Consider the following 20,234-nt stretch of genomic DNA (forward strand, 5'->3'; position numbering starts at 1 on the left):
AGATCTAAAAAGTCATTACAGATGAAGGCTTTCAGCATACATAAGGAAGAATTTGTCTTTAGACTGCTAGTTTTTTTTATAAAGATACAGTTTCTATCAAATTTCTTCATTTGGAAATCAATGAACACTGTCTCCATTGATTTGGTTTTGGATAACGACATCAGACCTTTACACGTGGCACAATAGTGTGCTTAATTACAAAAGTGTAAGCACTTAAATACATAAGTTTACCTCTAAAACAGTTTCCTTAAAGGTATAGGTAATTCATTATTCAACTATAGGGAGCACTGGATAACCTTTACTTCACAGATTTAAAATTTTAATTTCTTGTTTTTCATGTGAGGTTTCTCTCCTCTTTTTTGCTGTTTTTCAGGGAAACAATACACTTGTCATTTGAACAGAAAGATGATCCAAAGGAATTATTCAAGAAATCTAGAATGCTGTACTGATCTTTTAAACAACTTGCATATTTTCACACATAAGTTACGCTACTTCCATTTTGCAAGCTGCTCTGAAACCAGCTATCCACCTTCACTTCAAGATCTCCCTTGAGAGTTGTTTCAAAACAGTATTTTCATAATTATTATTTCTATGTTCAAAATACTTTTTTAAAGTTGAAATTTATCATTCAAGACTTGTCAGCAAGTATGAAGCACTATTAAATGTATTAGTTTAACAATTTTCAATTTTTATATTCCATAGAAGTATTTTTAATTGATCATTACTATTTAGATCAGTCTGGTTTTAAACAAGACATGAGAAACAGACTACTGAAGTAAAAAATATACAGTTAAGAATGAAGCATGTGCTTCAATTCTTTCTTCATAAAATCTGATTTCAATGTAATGAAACAAACTGACCATACCTCTGTTAAACTCATGACAAAGAGAATTCCAGAACTTTTCAATAACTAAAACTCTCTAAAAAATAACTGTATGTTGCTAAGCGATGCACATGATATTCTACTTATTTCACTAAAACAGTTCAAAACTTATCTAGCCTTCCTATTACAAAAGAAAATTAAACATATTTCAGATAAATAATTCCTCAAAAGGTTTACTTCTTTTCATTTTAATGGAAGACATTATGACCACTATATAAAATCAGGTAGAAACGAACAACCATAAAATAAAGCAAGGAATTTAACAGAGAAACTAAAGGTTTTTACTAAATGCTACATAAGTGACTCTGGAGAAGATTTTCCTGTAAAACTATTTCAACCTTCTGTAACAGAAAAGCACATTAGATTTCATGTATATTTTGCATGCTCATGTACATAAAGAGATGTTTCTTTATTAGGTCTGGTTAACTCGTAGCCCCCATTATAAAAGTGCACATTTTTCCTCTACCTTGAGAAGAAAACAAGGTGACATTTCTTTTTACTGTCACTTTCATCTTGATGCATGCAGATTATTGGTATTTTTTCTTTTCTTTTCAGAGACAGATTGTGACATTATGAAAACCTGCAGAAACTGATCAGATCTGGCCTTGCAATCCCTGTCCCTGACAGGGTCTTTGGACAACTGACCTAACACTGGGTCAATAAATGCTAAAGAAGAAAAGCTCTATAAGCTCTACCAGCTCATTCTGACATATTAGGACTCTGTTGAAGAAATAAAAATTAAAAAAGGACGCTACATCATGAACAAAAAGAAAATGTGGGCAACACTATGTTGCTGCCCCTATCTGCTACAATTTTTCTTGCTGACTTGCAGCTGAGCCGCCCAGTATGGTTCTCATGCTCAATCTGCTGGAAGCTGGGAGGGTGGAGGCATCTCAGACACATGGACACACCTGGCTGCTCCTGACACAAGACAAATTTCCAGATCCAGAAAAAGATTGAAGAAGGGAAGACCCCAGGCGATCCGAGGCATATCATCCAGGATCATGGGCAAAAACATTTGTAAGAGAAGATAGGTCTATTTGCATATAGTGAACTGAAGGACAGATCAGAGGTGTATCAAGCCTTGGTCCCCAGAAAAAAAACTTATGTTGCAGCACCACTAGCAGGACCAAGAGGGAGAAGGGAAGCTGCAAGCAGGTTCCGCTTTCTCCATGTACAAGACAGAGAAGATGGAAGAGCATGTTTTCAATCCCTCAGAAAGAGGAGTTTCAATGCCCATTATGCCCATGAAGGGAAATTTTATCCAGCCAAATAGCATTAAGGAATCCAAAATGAAGGTACATTGCCTCGATTCCACATTCAGCACATAGCTTCCATCTCTCTTAGTCATCATGCTTTTAGCAAAAACTTTGTCCTTGTTGCACCTCTCAAAACCACAGAGAATTTCTTCAGTTTAGAATAACTGAAGTACAAGAAAGAGGAAACTTGAGGACAAGTCTTTTCATGTCATCAGGATAGAGTGGTGTTTTCAGAGAAGAGAACAAAATTAAATTAATTCACAGTGTTTTTGGGTAGTCCTGCTCCTAATTTTCAGGTCTGACAGGTTAGAAAACACAAGGACAACAGCACTAACAGTGATTTATCCGTCCTGACCTCTCTGAGCACTGTGGGCAGCCAAAAGATCACAGTTGAACACAATCAAAGCACTCTGCTCTTTTGCACAAAAATCCTCACCATAGGGAGCACAAACACAGGGGCTCCAAATCAAATACAGGAAAGCATGTTACGTACAAATGTCCAGATCCTACCTGCAATCTGCACTTGTAAAACTGACATGATAAGGCACATTCATCGGCTGTTGCACAGTCTGTCCTGTAAAAGCGTTTGTCTCCCTGAAATCCCTCCACTCTCCTACACCCTTGTGCCTGCTTGGCCCCTGTGGGGCATGGCAGTGTGCTCATGTGTTGTCTCCTGGGAACTCTGCTGCTCTCTTTGTGGTTTTCCTGTGCATTAGGCCACCTCTGATGCTTCCTCTGTCCCATGAGGAGACCACATTCCTCCATGCTGAAGGAGTAAAGGCACTGCTGATAGGTGCTGCTGCACCCCATGGGGTCAAACACCTGGTTCAGGGGAATCTGTAACATAAACAATGAGACTGGCTGCTGGAGCCTTGTAGAGGTCAATGGCAATGAAACTTGGGTCCAAAGCAGCAGTGCAGGGGGTCATAAAGGGAAAGGCTCAGGCATGTTCTGTTGGCAAGCATCTATCTCCCCAAAAGTGAGACATGAAGAGCAGAAAGCCAAGAACTGCATGCTGAGCATGCTTCTTTGAGGTTTCATACAAAGAGTTGCAGTTCTGGATACACTGGAACTGTAGACAAGCTGGGAGACTTCTGCTTTAGAGGGTCACAGTGCTGATGGAGTAGGCTGTGTGTTTGAACTCATGTGGCAGAAACATTTTGCTATGTGGAAAAGGAGGTGATCATAAACTCAGACTAATCAGGATTTCCAGCTGAAAAATCCCCCTCCAGGAAGAAACCATGTGAACTCTAGGCCTATGCTTATTAACCTTTCTTAATTCTGTACCGTCTTTGATAGGCTTCCTGTACTATAAGCAGCAGGAGACAGGAACAGCAGATAGGAAGATTCCATGCTTCTCTACAGGTAGACATCAAGAGAGACAGTCTGCTGATACCTCCTTTCTCAAGAAAGTGGGTTTGTAACATTAAAATGCTATTTATCCCTGAAAGCTGTTGTCACCTGGTAAAAAAAAAACAAAAACAAAATCCAAAACAAAACAACCAAAAAAAAATTAAGCTTCCTGATCCACTGTTCAGTGACTCACAAAAATGCAGATATGACCATAAAACATAACGGGTGATGGGCAGAATAGACAAGGGAAATCCAGGAAAAAAGTTGAGAACTCTCTGAAAGCCAAAAGTGGTCCTACAGCATCCCTCTTACATGACCACTGGATTGCTTCAGTGAGCTAAGTGTGATATAGTGCAAACCACAGGGAGCCAGTACTCAGTAGGAATCAGCCACAGCACTGGTAACAGATGAGTTGAGGAGGACAAGACTGGTTTCCTTATCAGTCTGGACTATTTTGTGTCTCCTCTTTTTTTCCCTGATGTAAATCCTTTTCATTACAACTATCTATCTACCTCATACCTTAGCACTGGTACACCCTCTGATGGGGTACAGCTCTACAGTTTCTGGAGATCTTCCCCATCACCTTTTGCAACCTTTATACCAACTGTTCCTGAGGTGAAACAGAATAAAGACTTAAAGAAGTACAGGGGCTACCTTGTCCTGCCCCATCAGGAACAGCCACCAGCTGCCTTCTGCCCACTCCATCAACCACAGTGAGAACGCCGAGTCACACCAAATAATTACAAATGCTTCTTTCCAATGAACTTCTTCAAGCCACAGAACATAAACTGCACCTGCTAGTATCACACCACTACCTACATGTTATACTAGCACTCAAAACAATGGCATGTTTTTAAAAATTGCTTTTAAGTGGCTATTTGGAAGGAAAATAACAGCTATACCAAAGTGTGAGAACAAGACTCATATAAACACCTTCCAAAATACTCTCTTCCTAACACTTGCTTACATTACAGCTATTTCACTAGGTAAAAGGACATGAAGAAAGAAATAAGAAATTTATTTTATTCTCAGGAAAAGAAACTTTCAATTAAGCTACCTACCCTAAATGAGAATTCAAGGTTTTCTCCTCCCCAGACTTCCATTCCTGTGTCATATGAACCAAGATAATCAAAATACTTTTTGCTGACAGAAAACAATCCACCTGCCATGGTTGGAGACCTATAAAAGAAAATAGTAACTCTGCATTGAATAAAAAGCAAAAATATTAATAAACCAATCCAACAGATAAAAAATGCAATGTATTTTATTTTCCATTTTCTCAGTCTTTTCTGGATACATAGTAAAAGCCAGACATTGATCAGTTACCATGATGCCATTTAAATTTAATTTGGTAGTGAAAAAATTATATCTGAAACAAGCCTCAGAATGTGTAAATATTGTCATAAAAATTTTTGCACTCACAGTGTCTTTGTGTGTTAATGACTTGCCTCATCTTCATCTAATAGAACATAAGTATTTTTGTGTGGCAGAACTGTTTTAGTCTCCTTTGAAATCCCAGGTGCTGTACCATTATCTATTTTACTTAAGTAATACTTAAAGAAATATTTGTGCTTTGGTAATTAGTAACAACATTTTTCATCCCATCAAGTGAAAAAACTCTCAGACATCAATTAAGAATTAACTAAATATACCACTAATGATATTCCTTTTTCTTCTAAGATCTGCCCATCTGTATGTTTTAAAATTTTTTACTAGGTCTGGGGAAAAGAAAATCGGGAGTCAAGACTGGATCCTCATGGAAGATCACAAGGCCCAGAGTGACAGGGCACTCAAGCGATCTACTTTCAGTAGGGTAGAGAGTGCACATATACATAAACTTGTATTTGTTCAATATTGTTCCTAATTGTTTACAATCTTAGAAAATTACTTTCTTTAAAGTGCTAAGTATATAACACTGATTGGAACTGAGTTCAGCTGACATTTTATGAATTTTACTAAATTGCTGTTGAGGTAAATACTAATAAATGCAAGGTGCAGTGATCAGTTACTCTGTCGAAAATAATTTTACCAGCTATCTTTTTTTAAGCAACACTGTCTCACTTTGTCACATGTTGTTTCAAATAATGGAATGAGATGAGGCAAGACAGAAGGAAAAAAACAAACTACATAACCAGTCAAGTTCTTCGGTCTTCCTCCAGAAGTCATCTTTTCAAACACAGCTGTTGGTGACACCACTCTGAGCACTTCTTCTTTCTCCAGACACTTGTCGAGCTCACAGTCCTCAGGCTACCATGAAACTTTATCCCTCATCATTTTCCTCTTAGCATGTCAAAGACAATTCTTCTTGTCATGAAGAAAAGAAAGCATCATATTTGAACTAAAGATTTTTAAAATATTCACTCTATTTTGAATTTTTTTTTGAAGGAGGATGTGGACTAATGTATCTGAGAAGGACTAAATTACTGCCCATTAAAAATGTCACATTTGAGGAGAAGTTCATTAATACTTGTGAAGTAATGGGTATTATTATCATAATAAGTAATCCAGAAAAGACTGAGAAAAATTAATCACTCTGTATTTGTTGTACTTCATAAGATAACATATTATAAATAAAAGTAAGTTCTAACAAAATCAAAATATTAAAAATGCATTCTTGCTGGTTAATGATTTTTTTCTCTTTTCATCATTGCCCATTGTATGTTTTTTTTACAATGCAGAGCTCTTGAGCTCTTTGCTTTGCAAAGAGGACAATCTTCAGTATTAATCAGTTACATCCTTTCCAAGTGCTGATAAGCATCTCTGGAAGTTTGCCTAGAGAAGTCTAAAGACTACTTTGTAATAAGGATTCCATACAGAAGATGATATAGGAACTTCAGTTTTTAGAGCAATGCTTTTTTAAAGAGCACAGTAAGCAGGAGCTATTTTGTAAAAAAAAGGGAATTAAACAAAATAAGTGATTTTTAGTAATATGTTTGTGTCTCAAATATTTTTCAGCATCTGGCATTTTCAGGTGAAACAAAAACAAATTAATAGCATAAGATGTATAAAAATTAACCTGATCACATCAGTCTTGGACTTCCTCCGCTTTTGTTCTCTTTCAGGGGTACTATGCCAAGTGAAGACAAGTCTCCAATCAAATCCACCAATCTGTGGCTCACCAGCATTTCCCAAGTACTCAAATGTATTCCAGTCAATAACATCAATAACAGGGCAGACAACAGCTGTTTCTTCTTCTGCAATCCTGGTATTTTTTAAAAGAAAAGGGTAACTTTCATTAGAAACTTCTCTTACAAGCTGGAACTGAGAAGAAGAAGGAACACTTACAGAAACCAAATATGAAGTTTTTCTCCTTTTCAATTTATGCTACAATACAAGGAAGTGACAGCTATAAGAATAACCACTGGTTTCCCACTGAGGATGCATCAGGAGGATGTACCAGGATGGACTCGGCCATGGGCACCTGGCAAGCATCAGTCTTTCTGGGCAGTGGAAGAAGTGAGGTATGCCAGATGACTTGAGACAACAGTCAGCATCTGGCTTGGCTGCCATAGCCAGCACTACATTCTCAACAAAATGAGTCTGTTTTCTTTATGCACAGGTTGCTGTGTTTAAGAGAGCAGCATGATTGTATAGTTCTGCAAAGACAAATAATAAACTAGCAAGCTTCTTGGCCCTCAAAGTCATGGTTGTTCTTCTAACTGTGATCATCCGCAAAAAGCTACACTAAATACTACAACAATAACTCAAAAAAAAGCTCTGAGCTTAAACAAAAGAACACACAACATGGGAATTAGATCTCTAACAGTGAAATATACATAGAGGAGGTTTCCAGAAACCCTGGCAATATGAAAAGAAAAAACAAGATAGCACTGCAGAATGACATAGATATCAGCAAGGGCAATCTAAAGGTAGTCAAGATCTTTATCACACTAAGAATACATCAGAGCTGATGACATTACGTGCAGGTCTGCTTCTTCAAGAAGATAAACCTCTTCCTCCTGTTTCTCAATACCCATGCGGGGGTTTCTGGATTCCTTTCCAAAGGCATTTGCCCTTACAAATGGCAGTGGGATTCTCTGCCTTCTCCTCAGCTTCTGGAAAGGCCTCTCTCAGTACTATGAACAATTTCAAGCACACAAGCTCAAGCTAAAGTCTTTCTTCTAAATCACTCTTTAGCATCTTCTCTACACAAGTCTTTGACGTCCCCTGATAGTTCAGTGAAATGAAGTGACTTGTTTGACTTTAAGATGCTGGTACTTCTTTTAGCCCTCAGTCTTCTGATTTACATATTCCAGAGGTAAAGGAAAACTGAACACATTATATTGTTGGATAAGAGATGTGATGTATTTGTCATTCAAAGGGAGCAAGTTCCTTATGGGATTATTAAACTTCAAACCCACAGGGCTCAGAGTCTGAAATTAGAGCAGCTTGTGAAGCTTAAGTGCAGCAGAGAACAGCAGAAGTTTCGAAGAAGTATTGTCTGAGCTGACTAAGACTGCCTTAAGTATGAAATGGTCTCTTGTTGCTGGATGGAATACACAACACAGCTGTTTTCTTCATTATCATCTCCCTTTGAAACGAGGACACAAAAGGGCTTATACAAATATTGCTGTCTCCTGTCTTACTTGCATTAAACTTATGTACAAAGCAATGAGAATGATATGTACACAGGGAAAAAAACACTATGTAAAAATGCTTGGCAGCTCCTGTAACAAGTAGGAAAAGAAGTAAAAATTAGGTACTTGGAAAATTATTTCAATTTTGAAGGGAATCAGGTAAGTGAAAAGCTATCTCCTTTTCTGTAAATTAAGAATTAATTAGATGGTACATTTGTAAGCACAGGCAGCTTACAAATACAACCATGTTCGCACTGCAAAATGCACTGTTGAATTGCTCCCATACATTTGAGTCAGATATGCCATGGAAACACCCTCCTAGAGATGTATGTCTGCATCTGCAGCAAGAATGCAAAAATTCCAAGACACATCCAGGGCTAACTTTTTACAGGAGGTGATTTATTATGCTTAAAATTATCCCAATCCTTCCTCAAGATTGCCATCTAGTGGTGTGCTACAGAAGTGAAGAAATTACAGAATCGTCTCCACAGTCACACATAGTTTCTTTGGAAGACAGTTAACTCATGCTTCGAGCATGGGTTACTTAAAATAATATTTGGTGTTAACCCCTCTTCATTTCTTCATACTATCATAGCAAACCCACAGTCATCTGGAATATACTCAATGTAAAATTTAGAAACAAGGTAAGTATGACAATTTCTAGAAAACAAAAAGCTAAAATACTATTCTAGATACAATTCCAAATAGACATGGGGAGTTTGAGAACACATGCCCCACTAGCTATCAGGAAGGCTTGCACACATGAGGACAGCATGTGCTTTTGGAATTCTCTTTCCAGTCTGCACAGGCTGTTTTTTCTGGTACTTCGAAGTCTACAGTATCTGGTAGGAATCTTTACAGGATGCAAGTCAAACCACTGGCCTTGAGGAAAGAATTTTTTTAATTATGTTTTAAAGAAAGCTGGTTTTCTATATAGAATATTTAAGAGGTCTGATTCAGATACTCTATCAGCAACTCCTAACGGCATCCAAGGGGGTAAAGACATAAGCTGATTTAAAGTAAGAGGGGCAAAAGCAATACAGCCTTGTGGATGTGATGCAGGGGCAGCAGAGTGCTGTGGTGAGGTGTGGCAGCAAAAGTGCATGTATGGCTGCTGACTAGGTGTGGGTGAGGCTTCAAGAATATCATAAATCTTCTAAGTTGTAATGGAGAGCTAGTATCCTGTTTTCTAGGGTTTTTGGTTGGAGCTTTGGAAGGGTTCTTGGGGGTTTGGTTTTGTTTGTTTTTAATTAATGAAAGTTTTCTGAACAGCCTGGGTGGATCTGCAGTATAGACGAGAGACTACATTAGGTGTAAAGTATAGTGTCCCGGGACAGATGGTTTCCAAGTAAAAGTGTTGACATAACACTAACTCCTCCCTATCCTACCCACGGTGCTTTATATTAGAAGCAGTTTGGAAAGATGGATTTGCTCAGGACTAGGCAGATGAAGTTTGCTGACTTATATTCCGATCTGCTTATGTACCCATTGTTCTGCAACAGGAGATGCCTCAGGGCATGCATCTTTCCAGACCCTGTCATCCACAACTCAGGCTGACAGAAGCAGCCACCTTTCCCAAGGTAGTTTCAAAGCTGCGGGAGGAGGATTCCTCCTCCTGAAACAAAAAAAGACTTTCCCTTGTCTGAAGAAAAAGAGCAGTTTGGTCCTCAGGAGATAACAAAAATCCTGTGCCCTAATCTTTCACACTTCCATTTGCTTCCCCACAGCCAAGAGATAAACACTTGCAGTGCTTCAGGGACTGGGCTGCAGAAACATTTGGTAAACTACGAATCATTTTTCCACTGCAGAAGAGTGCCAAACTCTGGTCTCTTCTTCTCCATTGGGGAGAGAAAACCAGCAGAGAGCATCAGCTCACCTTTCCAGCAGTGGCTCCAGCCAGCCCTCGTGGCATTCGCAGTGGCAGTCTAGGAACGTCAGGACGTCTCCTTTTGCCACAGATGCCCCCAGCAGCCGGGCTCGAACCAGCCCCTCTCGCTTATTTGCCCGGATGAGACGCACCTTGCGTAAACCAGCCACGTAGTTTTCCAAAGTCTCCTTTAAATGTTCTATAACAAACAAATAAAGAAAAGGAGTAATATAGTTCTGGAACTATTTGTTTATGCCATGCTACAGAAAGCTCTCTCCTCAGTAGCATATTGCTTATAGCAGTACTTTAAAGATCCTGGCATTCTGAACTCCTATTCTGCTACTACTGTTCATGTGAAGAAAGGACACAGAAAAAGTACAGAATGTAGACAGACACAAATTGTGGTTACTTTTAAGAAATAAAATGCTTTACATTTGCTTTTGTAATTCACTTCCAGATTTTTAAGTGCTTCTCAAACGTTACTTAAAACTTTTTCTCTCTTTTACTGTTAGCACAATTCATGTATGGTAGAAAACACCAGCAGTGCCTTTGTGTCCCATTATTCAAACTAAACCAAACAACCAGGTAGCTGTCATTACATAAGACACCAGGGCAACCTTGGAGCATTCAAAACTTGCTCAAATCAGAAAACTTGAAAGGCTCTGACCAGACTGTATGTTATCCATACATGCAAGTACTCATGTCACAACACTGCAAAATGTATTTCCCCATTCCAAACTAAATTTGGTCCAGAAATCAAGTTTTTCCCTGGAACACTACAAGAAAAATTGCTTTCTAGTTAGATGGCTATGTTGTACAATATTATGGTATGGGACCTGAACAGCACAACTTTTTCTCCTGTGGACTGGCTGACCAAAAAAGCCCATCAACAATCAACATTATTTAGAATTATTCTCCTACCTTTGTCACTGTAATCATCTACAAGAATAATTTCTTCCAAAAGAATATCCGGAGATGTCTCAAGAACACTATGCACAGTTCTCAGAAGCGTTGACCAAGCCTCATTATAAAAAGCTATCACAACAGAGGTTTTCGGCAGATTATAATAATCATACTTCTTCTCTCTGCATCTGTAAGGGAGGGGATTACATAGAGTGTAAATGCAAAAACATCTGTTGATTTTCAAAAAATTATTCGCAATGAAGAAGTTCAGTTTTTGCAGAAACATCATGACTAAAATTTTGCAAACTCCTAAAATGTCTAAAAAGAAAAATAATAGGACGTATTCTGGGCTGGTGTACATGCAGTAGCTGTCTTTGCACATTAACTCAAGTAGAACAAGCAAAGGCCAAAACATGCCTCAGATTACAGAAAGAAAATTAAAACAAACAGACAAACAAAAAAACAGTCGCAAAACAGCAACCTACGTGCAGTAAACCCAGAAATATAAATTACTGGTAACTTGTGCTTTGGAAAATAAAAAAATATAGCTGTGAAGGAACAGCAATGTATAAAGAGGAAAAAAACCAAACAGCAACAAAACTGAGACATACGTGCACTGAAGCAGAAATTGGAAAGACCACAGAACTGCCAAAATATAATTATGAAATCCAGAACGACCACAAACAGACATAGAAATTCATGGGTTTGGCCCTATGGAGAGCTGGGAAGTTTGTAAACCATTGGATTAAGCTCCAGAATGTATTTTCTATAAATACATACATGAACTTCCCTAAACGAGTATCAGGATGCCAAGAAACTTGCAGCTGAGCCAAATATAAAAATTGCTAAAAGAATGCCCTGGTCGAAAAAGAATTTAAAATAATGATGGTATTTATTACAATTTCTCCCCTTTGCTTAGAGTACTGCATATTAGAAAGTTTATTAAAACCCAACAGAAATGGTTTAGAGATGTTGGAATTTTCTTATGTCTCCAGCTTACTGCGTGGAGTCATCAGGGCTTATAATGGGCAGGAGGACATGCTTCAACTTCCGTAGACTGCTAGATCACAACAGGTACCAAAGCAGGTAGGACATCCCTCCTACTGCAAGAGAACAGCAGCAAGTCTTCCAAAACCTATGCTATGGGAAGAAGAAAAGGGAAATCATATTGAACAGTAGAAAACATGACAGCAAAATCCCTTAGGTCAATTTATTATTATTTATGGGCACCAAAATTCCCCCAAACACTCAGAAAACAACACTAAAAGCAACCTGTTTCCCTATGGCACACTGAGAAAGTATTTACAAACTCCTGTGTTTGCAATTAAAAAAGACTTATAGTTTTCTTTAAAGATTAGGCAACTATCAAGATCTGTTCTACAGAAAGAAAAAAAAAGTCTGAATCTGAATATTCTTAAAATTAAAATTCTAATTATGAAAACAAAAGGTCTGTAGAGTACTTCTATAATAAATACCTGAAAATGATGAAGGAATGAGGAGAAATGACTCTTGGGCAGAGGAGGTACACAGAAGGCTGCTTCTCAAACATGAAAGGACGTCTATGCAACAACCCTCATTATATACAATGTGCATGCATGCATACACACAAACAGATATACAGAAATAGGTAGGTACCCATACACACACATTTATCTAGTGAAGTACAAAAATGCCCATTCCTCCAGGATGTAACTTGTCCTGAGGCAAAGGGGCATTCACACAGAGAAATGCCTCACCTCTGGCTGGTGACAGAATTGATTTATTTAGCCAAATGTTTATGCATTAACACAGGAGTGACATTTCAATTAACTTTTTTTTACATAGAAAAACCTACTGTATTAATCCAATCTTGAAAATCTGTATTTATTTTAGCCTACTGAAAGAGTTTTAAGTTGAGTGCTGCCAGGAAAAATTTTGCCCTTTTTATTACAGTCACTTGTACCAGGTAATTTTGAATTCATTTCTTGATGGAAATAGGATCTTCACATACCCATTTTAGAAAACTGAAGGAAAATATATATCAATAAAAACAACCTCCAGGAAAGCTTTCTCTGGAAAATAAGGCAGAAAGAGTCATGGAAAAATAATGCCATATTCCATTATTTAAAAAAAGAAAATCTAAAAGGTCTAAAGAAGCTTATAAGCCTAATTATAGATTAAAGACTTCAATGGATTTGCCTGAAAATTACATGCTGGAGACGGGAAACATAATTTGGCACACAGCAAGGCAATTCTCAAACTATTTGTGATTCACTGCATATTGCTGCCTTCTTCACACTGCACATCTCACACTACAGGAAAAGGTCAGCCTCCTGCAGGACATACCAGAGCACACATTACTTAGGTTTCTGAAGTGAAGAAAGAGGCCAAAACTAAAAGGTAGCTTTATTTACTAGCTCTGTGGTGCAAGGCAGCACACGAGTGCAGAGAAGAGACCGACTATAGTGGCAGGACAGGCTGCTGGCCAGCATGGCCACCCTGCCCTGAGCAGTGCCCGGACACGCAGCAGCCCACATCCCCCAGACAGGATGGCTGGACAAGGCTGACAACCCTCCTAAGAAAGAAACCATCTCTTACCTCACAGACTGAAATACACAGAGCACAACTGGAAGCTTAGCTATTCAATACATTATGATTTTTTGGGGGAAAATACTGCATCCAGCTCTGGGGCCCCAAACATAAGAAGGACTTGGACCTGTTAGAGCATGTCCAGAGGAGGACCACAAAGATGATCAGAGGGCTGGAGCACCTCTTCAATGAAGACTGGATGAGAGAGTCTCAACTGTTCAGCCTGCAGAAAAGAAGGCTCCAGGGCGATCTTAGAGCAGCCTTGCAGCACCTAAAGAGGGCCTACAAGAAAGCTGGAGAGGGACTTTTTACAGGGGCCTGTAGTGATAGGACAAGGAGGAATGGCTTTAAATTTCCTAATCAAAGGAAAATTAGAAAAAAGAAAAAATTGGGGTAAAAAATATTATTCAACTTCTATGCAGATTTCCATATTTATGTCAAAAATTATTTCTAAGGCATATTTCTTGCTAAATTGCTACAAGATCCTACTGTTAGCAGTCTCAAGTATGGATGTTAAAATTAAGCACACTTTTCCTTATCTTTCTGTAATGAAAGAAATTTCAAAGAGCTTTGCTAAACCTTAAAAATTAATCCCATTGGGGAGACTACAAACCCAAAGCATTTAAACCCTGCAAAAATTACAGTGTAAGAAAATCTTTAAAAAGCTAATGAATCCCTGAAATGGAAATGCTTGAAAGTGTTGCTGAATAACAATTAAGTGGCATGTATATGGACACAAAACTTTACCATTTCGCAAGTTTCAAAAAACCCACTATGAGTACAAAACCTGGCTTAAAGCACAGAGGTCATAACTCAGCTTTTCCATTCCTCAATGCCGATTTACCACAGAAGCACCTTAGCAGTAGCATCTTCTGTATTCACCTTTGCAGACTTCATGTACTTTTATTCTCTGTGTGTCAGCCAAGTATCCAAGCTCCTATTTTCCAAGTGCATAATTTCACTCCTATTTTGGGTTATTCAGAAAAACAAATGTGCATCAGTTACAGTAAGTCGTTAAAATGAGAGGGAGGATAAAAACTTGTGACAGCAGTCCCAAAATGTTTTTCTAGACACTGGGAATGTGTATTTATGCTGCCGATACTGCAGCCTGCTTTTGGCTTCTAAGGCGCTCTTTTAGCGCCACCCTCAAACCCGTAACACTGTCTTTTCCAATATAGAGGATTATGCTAAGACAGGATTAATTGCATTTCACATTAGCCATGCTAAAAGCTAGGTGTTACCTTTCAGCTAATCATCTGGACTCTGCATGTCCATGAAGACATATCTAGAGGGTGACTCTCCTCACCCTCCTTAAGTTATTTATCTAGCACAGCCAAACGGACCTCTGTGGCTTCCCACTTCCATCTACAGAGGTTTAACTATAGAACAGTTGCTTAACTTTTCTACTACTAAAGTTAAAGCACTTACAGTCCCTACTACTGGCTGCTGATACATCACCTTGAACCTCATTACCATAACTACCAAATGTTTCACAAAAACAACATAGACTCAAGGAAATGATTTGCCTGTAAGCGTGACATTTCCATGCAGAGACAGTAAATACAGATCCATACAGTCCAACATACTTTTTCGCTACTCTCAAGATCTTATTCAACCAAAGGAACTTCACTGCTTTGTAATAATTATATACATTTTAAAATAAACAGTCACCTAAATTAAAAATGCAGGTATGTTGAGCGGGTTCATTTTCTTCAGAGAAGTACACAATATCTCTAGTCAAGATGATTTTCGAAACAGTTATCAGATACCATGATCAGTCACCGAGGAAAACCTGTTGCTAGCATAGCTAAGAAGCTTTTTTACAGTCAACATAATAAATGCAATAAATGCATAAGGTTGTAAAGTTAAGACAACATCTACATTTTAAAATTCTAATTGTGTTCATCCAGGAATTTTTAAATCTCTAGATGGGGAGAAAGAGAAAATAATGCTAATTCATACCTGAACTCAAAACCACATTCACTATGTACCATCTTCCTGGAGTTTTTACTACAGCATCTACTCAAACATCTCAGTCACCAAAATGTAAACTGAAGCAAAGCATGTAAAAGTGTATCATCAGATATCCACATTCCTGTGGGTTTTCTTTTTTCCTTTTTTACACCACATTTTTAAGTCACGGTCTAACCAAGAGTTACGGCTGACAAGTTTAATAAATTAACCTTGGAATCTACTACACTACAAAGTCTTCTGTTAGCAAGTTTTACAATAGGTAATTTATTAAAAACTAAGGAAACATCAGTCAGGAAATGCCTAAACAAAATTAAATAGTCTACTTTGAAGAACATTTGTGTCAATTAATGTAATCACTCAATTTATTTCATTGTAAGAAGCTCTTTCTCTTAGAGATGTGTATCTATACACAGGGAGAGAGAGCATGAATGTGTGTGCACTGGGCATGCTGCCATGAGTTAATTAGGAATGCTTGCTGACATGCTCTTATTTAAGACTTTCACCACAACTGTGGCAATGATATGGCAAGGGAAAGTACAAGTTCCATCTCCAAATTTGATCTTCTATATGCACAGTTACTCATATTTTAAGAAAAAAATATTAAATGCTCCATGAGTTTCCAAAGATTTGTTAAGAATACAAACTGCTTATAAATGATTTAATGCTTTCTAAAGGTATACTATCTAAGTTTGCTTTTGAAGTTTCGATGTGAATGCCTGAGGCAAATTCAAGATTGCGTAGCTTCTCTCAAGAAGCGCAAACAGCATGTGTCACTGCTCTATCTGATTCAACTTGATTTATGTGACTACAGTACGTGACATGGTCATATACACCCCATCATATTGTCATCCAGAAAACACTGCCAGAGTCCTACTTCAGGTTGGCTTTCACACAGTGGGCTGGGAACCAGGTTGACTGGGTTTGTTATGATGGGCTGTAGACATGCCAACTCACCACCCAGCTTCCTTTCCTCTTCTTAATTTGAATGGTTAAAACATCAAATTAAACAGCAGATGTCCTTTTAGTAAGCGGTGTGCTCAAATGTGGCATTTTGTAGGCTATAAATAAATAAGGCTGATGGGGACAAATACCAGCAGCCATGGGCATTTCAATCTAGCTTCACCACCTCCACTCTCCATAAACTCCATAAACTGCAGAGACAGAAATGTGGGCTCTGGGATCTGTCAGGCATCTTCACCCAAGAGAAAACACCTCCTTCTTTCACCCTCCCAAAGCCATGGCAGAGTTGTACTGGGTCTTCTCCCCCCTTTTCTACTTTTGCCTTCCCCACTGCACCCAGCAGCATTCACAAGCAACCCAAGCTCTGCAGCATGACATAGATGGCAGCACTGGTTTCTAAGCCACCCCACAGAGTTACCAAGGTTGTGTCACCTACTCCAGGCTGAACATACAGTTAGATGGCCACTTCTCACCCTTCCTTAGGGGAAATCAACATATGGATAAAATCCAGCATGTGAGGCAATAGCAATGCCACCCAATTACATCAAAGCCTAGGGTACAGAAAGATAGTATTTCCAGTGAAATTAAAGGATATGATAAATAAGATTATTCTTATCTTCTCCAAAGGCTACCCGGCTTTTCAAGCTAAATTTATTTTCAACATAAAACTGTCAGTTCTGCAGTTTCTCTTTAAAAAAAAAAGTCTTATCTGAGCAGGTGTAGTACAAATAAAGTACTGCAGCAGGAGAGGCTCCACCTGGTTTTGCACACCTACACATGCCACGTGTGTTCAACTATTACAGAAAAAGGCAGCAATGTTTACAAAAGGTGTGCCTTGATCTGATTAGCAGGGTAGATAGCAGCAAGTTGCTGCAAACTGCCAAAATGGCCAAATTATTGTGGGCAAGGCTGGAACACTTAAGCAGCTTGAGTTCAGGTGATGCTGGCCTACACTTCCCCACCACGTGGTCCCAGCCCAGCAGCCTGGCTATAAGGTCCCTAAATTATATCTGCTGAAATAAACTATGTTAGAGACAGCCTTCCTGTACAGTCTACAACATTGTGATATGATCAACTCTCAGAAAAGAGAGGCTAGCTAGATTGTGAAACAGTTTCTCAGGTTATTTGATGTTTTACAGAACAATTCTTCCAGTGGCATTAAGGTCTTGACAAGACAGACTGCTGAATGTCAATTTGAGATTTCAGAGAATACAGAGCTGGGCTGCCTAGTATACAAACATTGTGAGAAGCAAGGAAGAAAGACAGAAGTCTTAAACAGAAGAAAATATTTGCTAATAAGTTTGGAAGGAAGGAAGGAAAGCAAATTTGTTTATGACAGATTAAAAGTACATAAAGAAAAAAATGTCTAGAAAGCTCACCCATGAGAGTTGACTAAATCTATACCCTAAACTCCAAAATTAAAGAAATTCATAGAGCCTCCTAATTCTGCATTTTTAGAGAAAGATTATAGAAGTTCCTACCTGGCCTAGATTTTGGGTGTGCAGATGAGAAGGAAATTCTGCCTGTAGCAATGGGGAAAACCCAATTGGTTTTCACTTTATTTTGCTGATTTGAAACAGTGGTTACACTTTGTTCAAATGGTTACCTGTGTGCAATTTTCTTTGCAAAGAGTCATACTGTTTCCTACATCTACATTCAGAGACCTACTTTCATCTAAGTAATTTGACTCAGGACAAGAAAAATATTTCACAGAGGAATAACTGAAATAAGTTATTGTATCCATCACTAAAAGTAACCTGTGGATGCACCTACTCCTTAAAGACACTGTGTACAGTAAAAGTACCTCTTGAATAAAGAAAAGAAATCATAATTTGTGCTTACTATCAATCACTAATCTGGGAACTTTTGTCAGTTTAAAAATGAAATCAGCTGAAACCAAGCACTAATCTAGATGTCAAAGAACTTGAGGAAGTCTACCAGAAGCTGGAAAGAAAAACAGTTAAAAAATAATCATGTGAGCTTTTCGGGAAAATATTTGCAAGTCATTATTAAACAAGAGCATAAAGACACAAAAAAGAGATATATTTTTACAGGAGACAGGAAACAAAAGCAGTAAAATATCCTAAATATCAAAGCACTAATGGAAGCACTTCTTCATTTAGTACTATTATAAAATGCAACCAAAACCAAAAACAACAATAAAAACCAACCAACCAAACAGAAACCAAAACTGCATGAGGAAGGAATGAGATGTCCCAGAGAAACACTGCTTTGACAGCCTAAAGCCTGTTTATATATGCAAGGAATCCTGCCAACTAACTAACACTAAAGTAATGACTAAAAGGTGTTACAATTAATGTAGTTACTAGTAACCAATTATCTATACCAGAAAAGCTCAGAAAACAAAGGAAAAAAATCCAACCACAAACAAGTGACCACAGTGTTAGAAAACTACTACACCAAATGCACCTTTAAGTGTTTCATGAAAAGCATTTTCTCATAAGAAGCAGTGTGCTGTATCTTCTGTACTCTGATTAGATGTAAAGCATGGGCATATCCATGCCAAAGCCAACCCTGCACATAAGATGCACCATCAGCTCTGTGCTTAGAGGGAAAGAACGTGCCAGCAAGGTCAAGCTGCTGCAGCTACCCTCTTCAAAGAGTTCATATTTCCTATATGCACTGCTGAAAAAAAAATGTTGCTGCAATTATTTCACCTTTAGATAAGAGATGACAGACAAACTCCTGGGTGAAGTCCAGAAGTCATGGTGGGCTGAGGAGGAAACACTTGGCTGCTGCACCTTCTCCTGGCACAGAGTTAGGTTAAAACTCCTGGCAGGAGCAGTGTGCCCATCAAAATCAAATGCTGTGATTTGTGGAGTAGAAAAGGGAACAAAGCCTAGTATGAAGGTTTATTCTGTGAATATGCTAGCAAGATACTATCAGATGAGCATCCTGGATAATTTGGTATTTACAGCCCAGAAAACAAAATAAACCATAGAAGAAAGTGAGACTGTAAAATAATCACATTCAAATCTGGGAACAAACAGGAAAAAGAGTTTTGAAAGTCAAAAAGATCTTAGCACAAGATTTTTAAGCTAAACTCAAACACAATATTCCCCCCAAAATAAATAATATTACAGGCATAAATGATAGTGACAGAGGAGTCCAAGTATTTGTGTATACTAGCTATCTATATAAAGACACTTAAAGATTATAAAGACAGATATATAAATATAGATATATAAACCCATGTATATATAAAACATTTATATAAAGAATCTCTACCTCCAAAACACAGAAAATAACCTAGAATTGAAGAATGAACCTCTAAAACTTGTTTTAATAGCTGCAAAATATGCAGACCCCATTCAGTATTTTGGGGGCTTTTGTGGCTACTTAAAATCACTTGCCAATTAAGGAAACACAGGAAAGAATTAAAAATCCATTTCTTTGTGATTAAAAGTAAAATGAGCCCCAAGGGCTGATTCAGGCTTCTACCATGAAAAAGACAACACAAAATGCTGAGTCGGCACAAAAACGCCTATCCCTGATTTGTTTCTTCTGTAACAGGAGTCAGCCAAAAGGCAGCTGGTGTGATTTTACAGAAACAATCCCCAAAATAAATGTGCAATGCAACCCTACTGTGAGAAATGCAGAAAGAAAAAAAAAGAAGAATTCAGAATGTCTAAAATCAGGAACAGTGCTTGAGAACAGCCCTTAACCTAAAAGAACCCAAGTAGAAAAACTGGAAATGTATTTCTTACACACTGTAATCACCTGGAAAAGGCTGCCTAAAATAACATATCAGTTGTCTGCCTAACCCTGCAGTCCTGTAAAACAAGCACATGACAAGAAGCCCCATGGGACAGGATGCACATGTTGTTGGGGAGGAGGAAGGCACAGCAGCACTGGCCAAACCTTATAGC

At 38.2% G+C, this 20,234-nt stretch overlaps 1 protein-coding gene across 1 annotated transcript in view; it reads right to left on the reverse strand.

The window, feature by feature from the left end:
- GALNT12 (polypeptide N-acetylgalactosaminyltransferase 12) overlaps window positions 1–20,234 on the reverse strand; it is a 46,580-nt gene that overhangs the window by 21,593 nt on the left and 4,753 nt on the right. Inside the window, exons 2-5 of the mRNA XM_071553151.1 lie at window positions 10,861–11,030; window positions 9,949–10,138; window positions 6,512–6,697; window positions 4,557–4,674 (exon numbers count right to left, since the gene is read on the reverse strand). Of these exons, the coding sequence (XP_071409252.1) occupies window positions 4,557–4,674; window positions 6,512–6,697; window positions 9,949–10,138; window positions 10,861–11,030 (664 nt within the window). The remainder of the gene's footprint in view (window positions 1–4,556; window positions 4,675–6,511; window positions 6,698–9,948; window positions 10,139–10,860; window positions 11,031–20,234) is intronic.

The sequence above is a fragment of the Pithys albifrons genome, chromosome 4, assembly GCF_047495875.1.
Source record: "Pithys albifrons albifrons isolate INPA30051 chromosome 4, PitAlb_v1, whole genome shotgun sequence".
Classification (NCBI taxonomy): domain Eukaryota; kingdom Metazoa; phylum Chordata; class Aves; order Passeriformes; family Thamnophilidae; genus Pithys; species Pithys albifrons.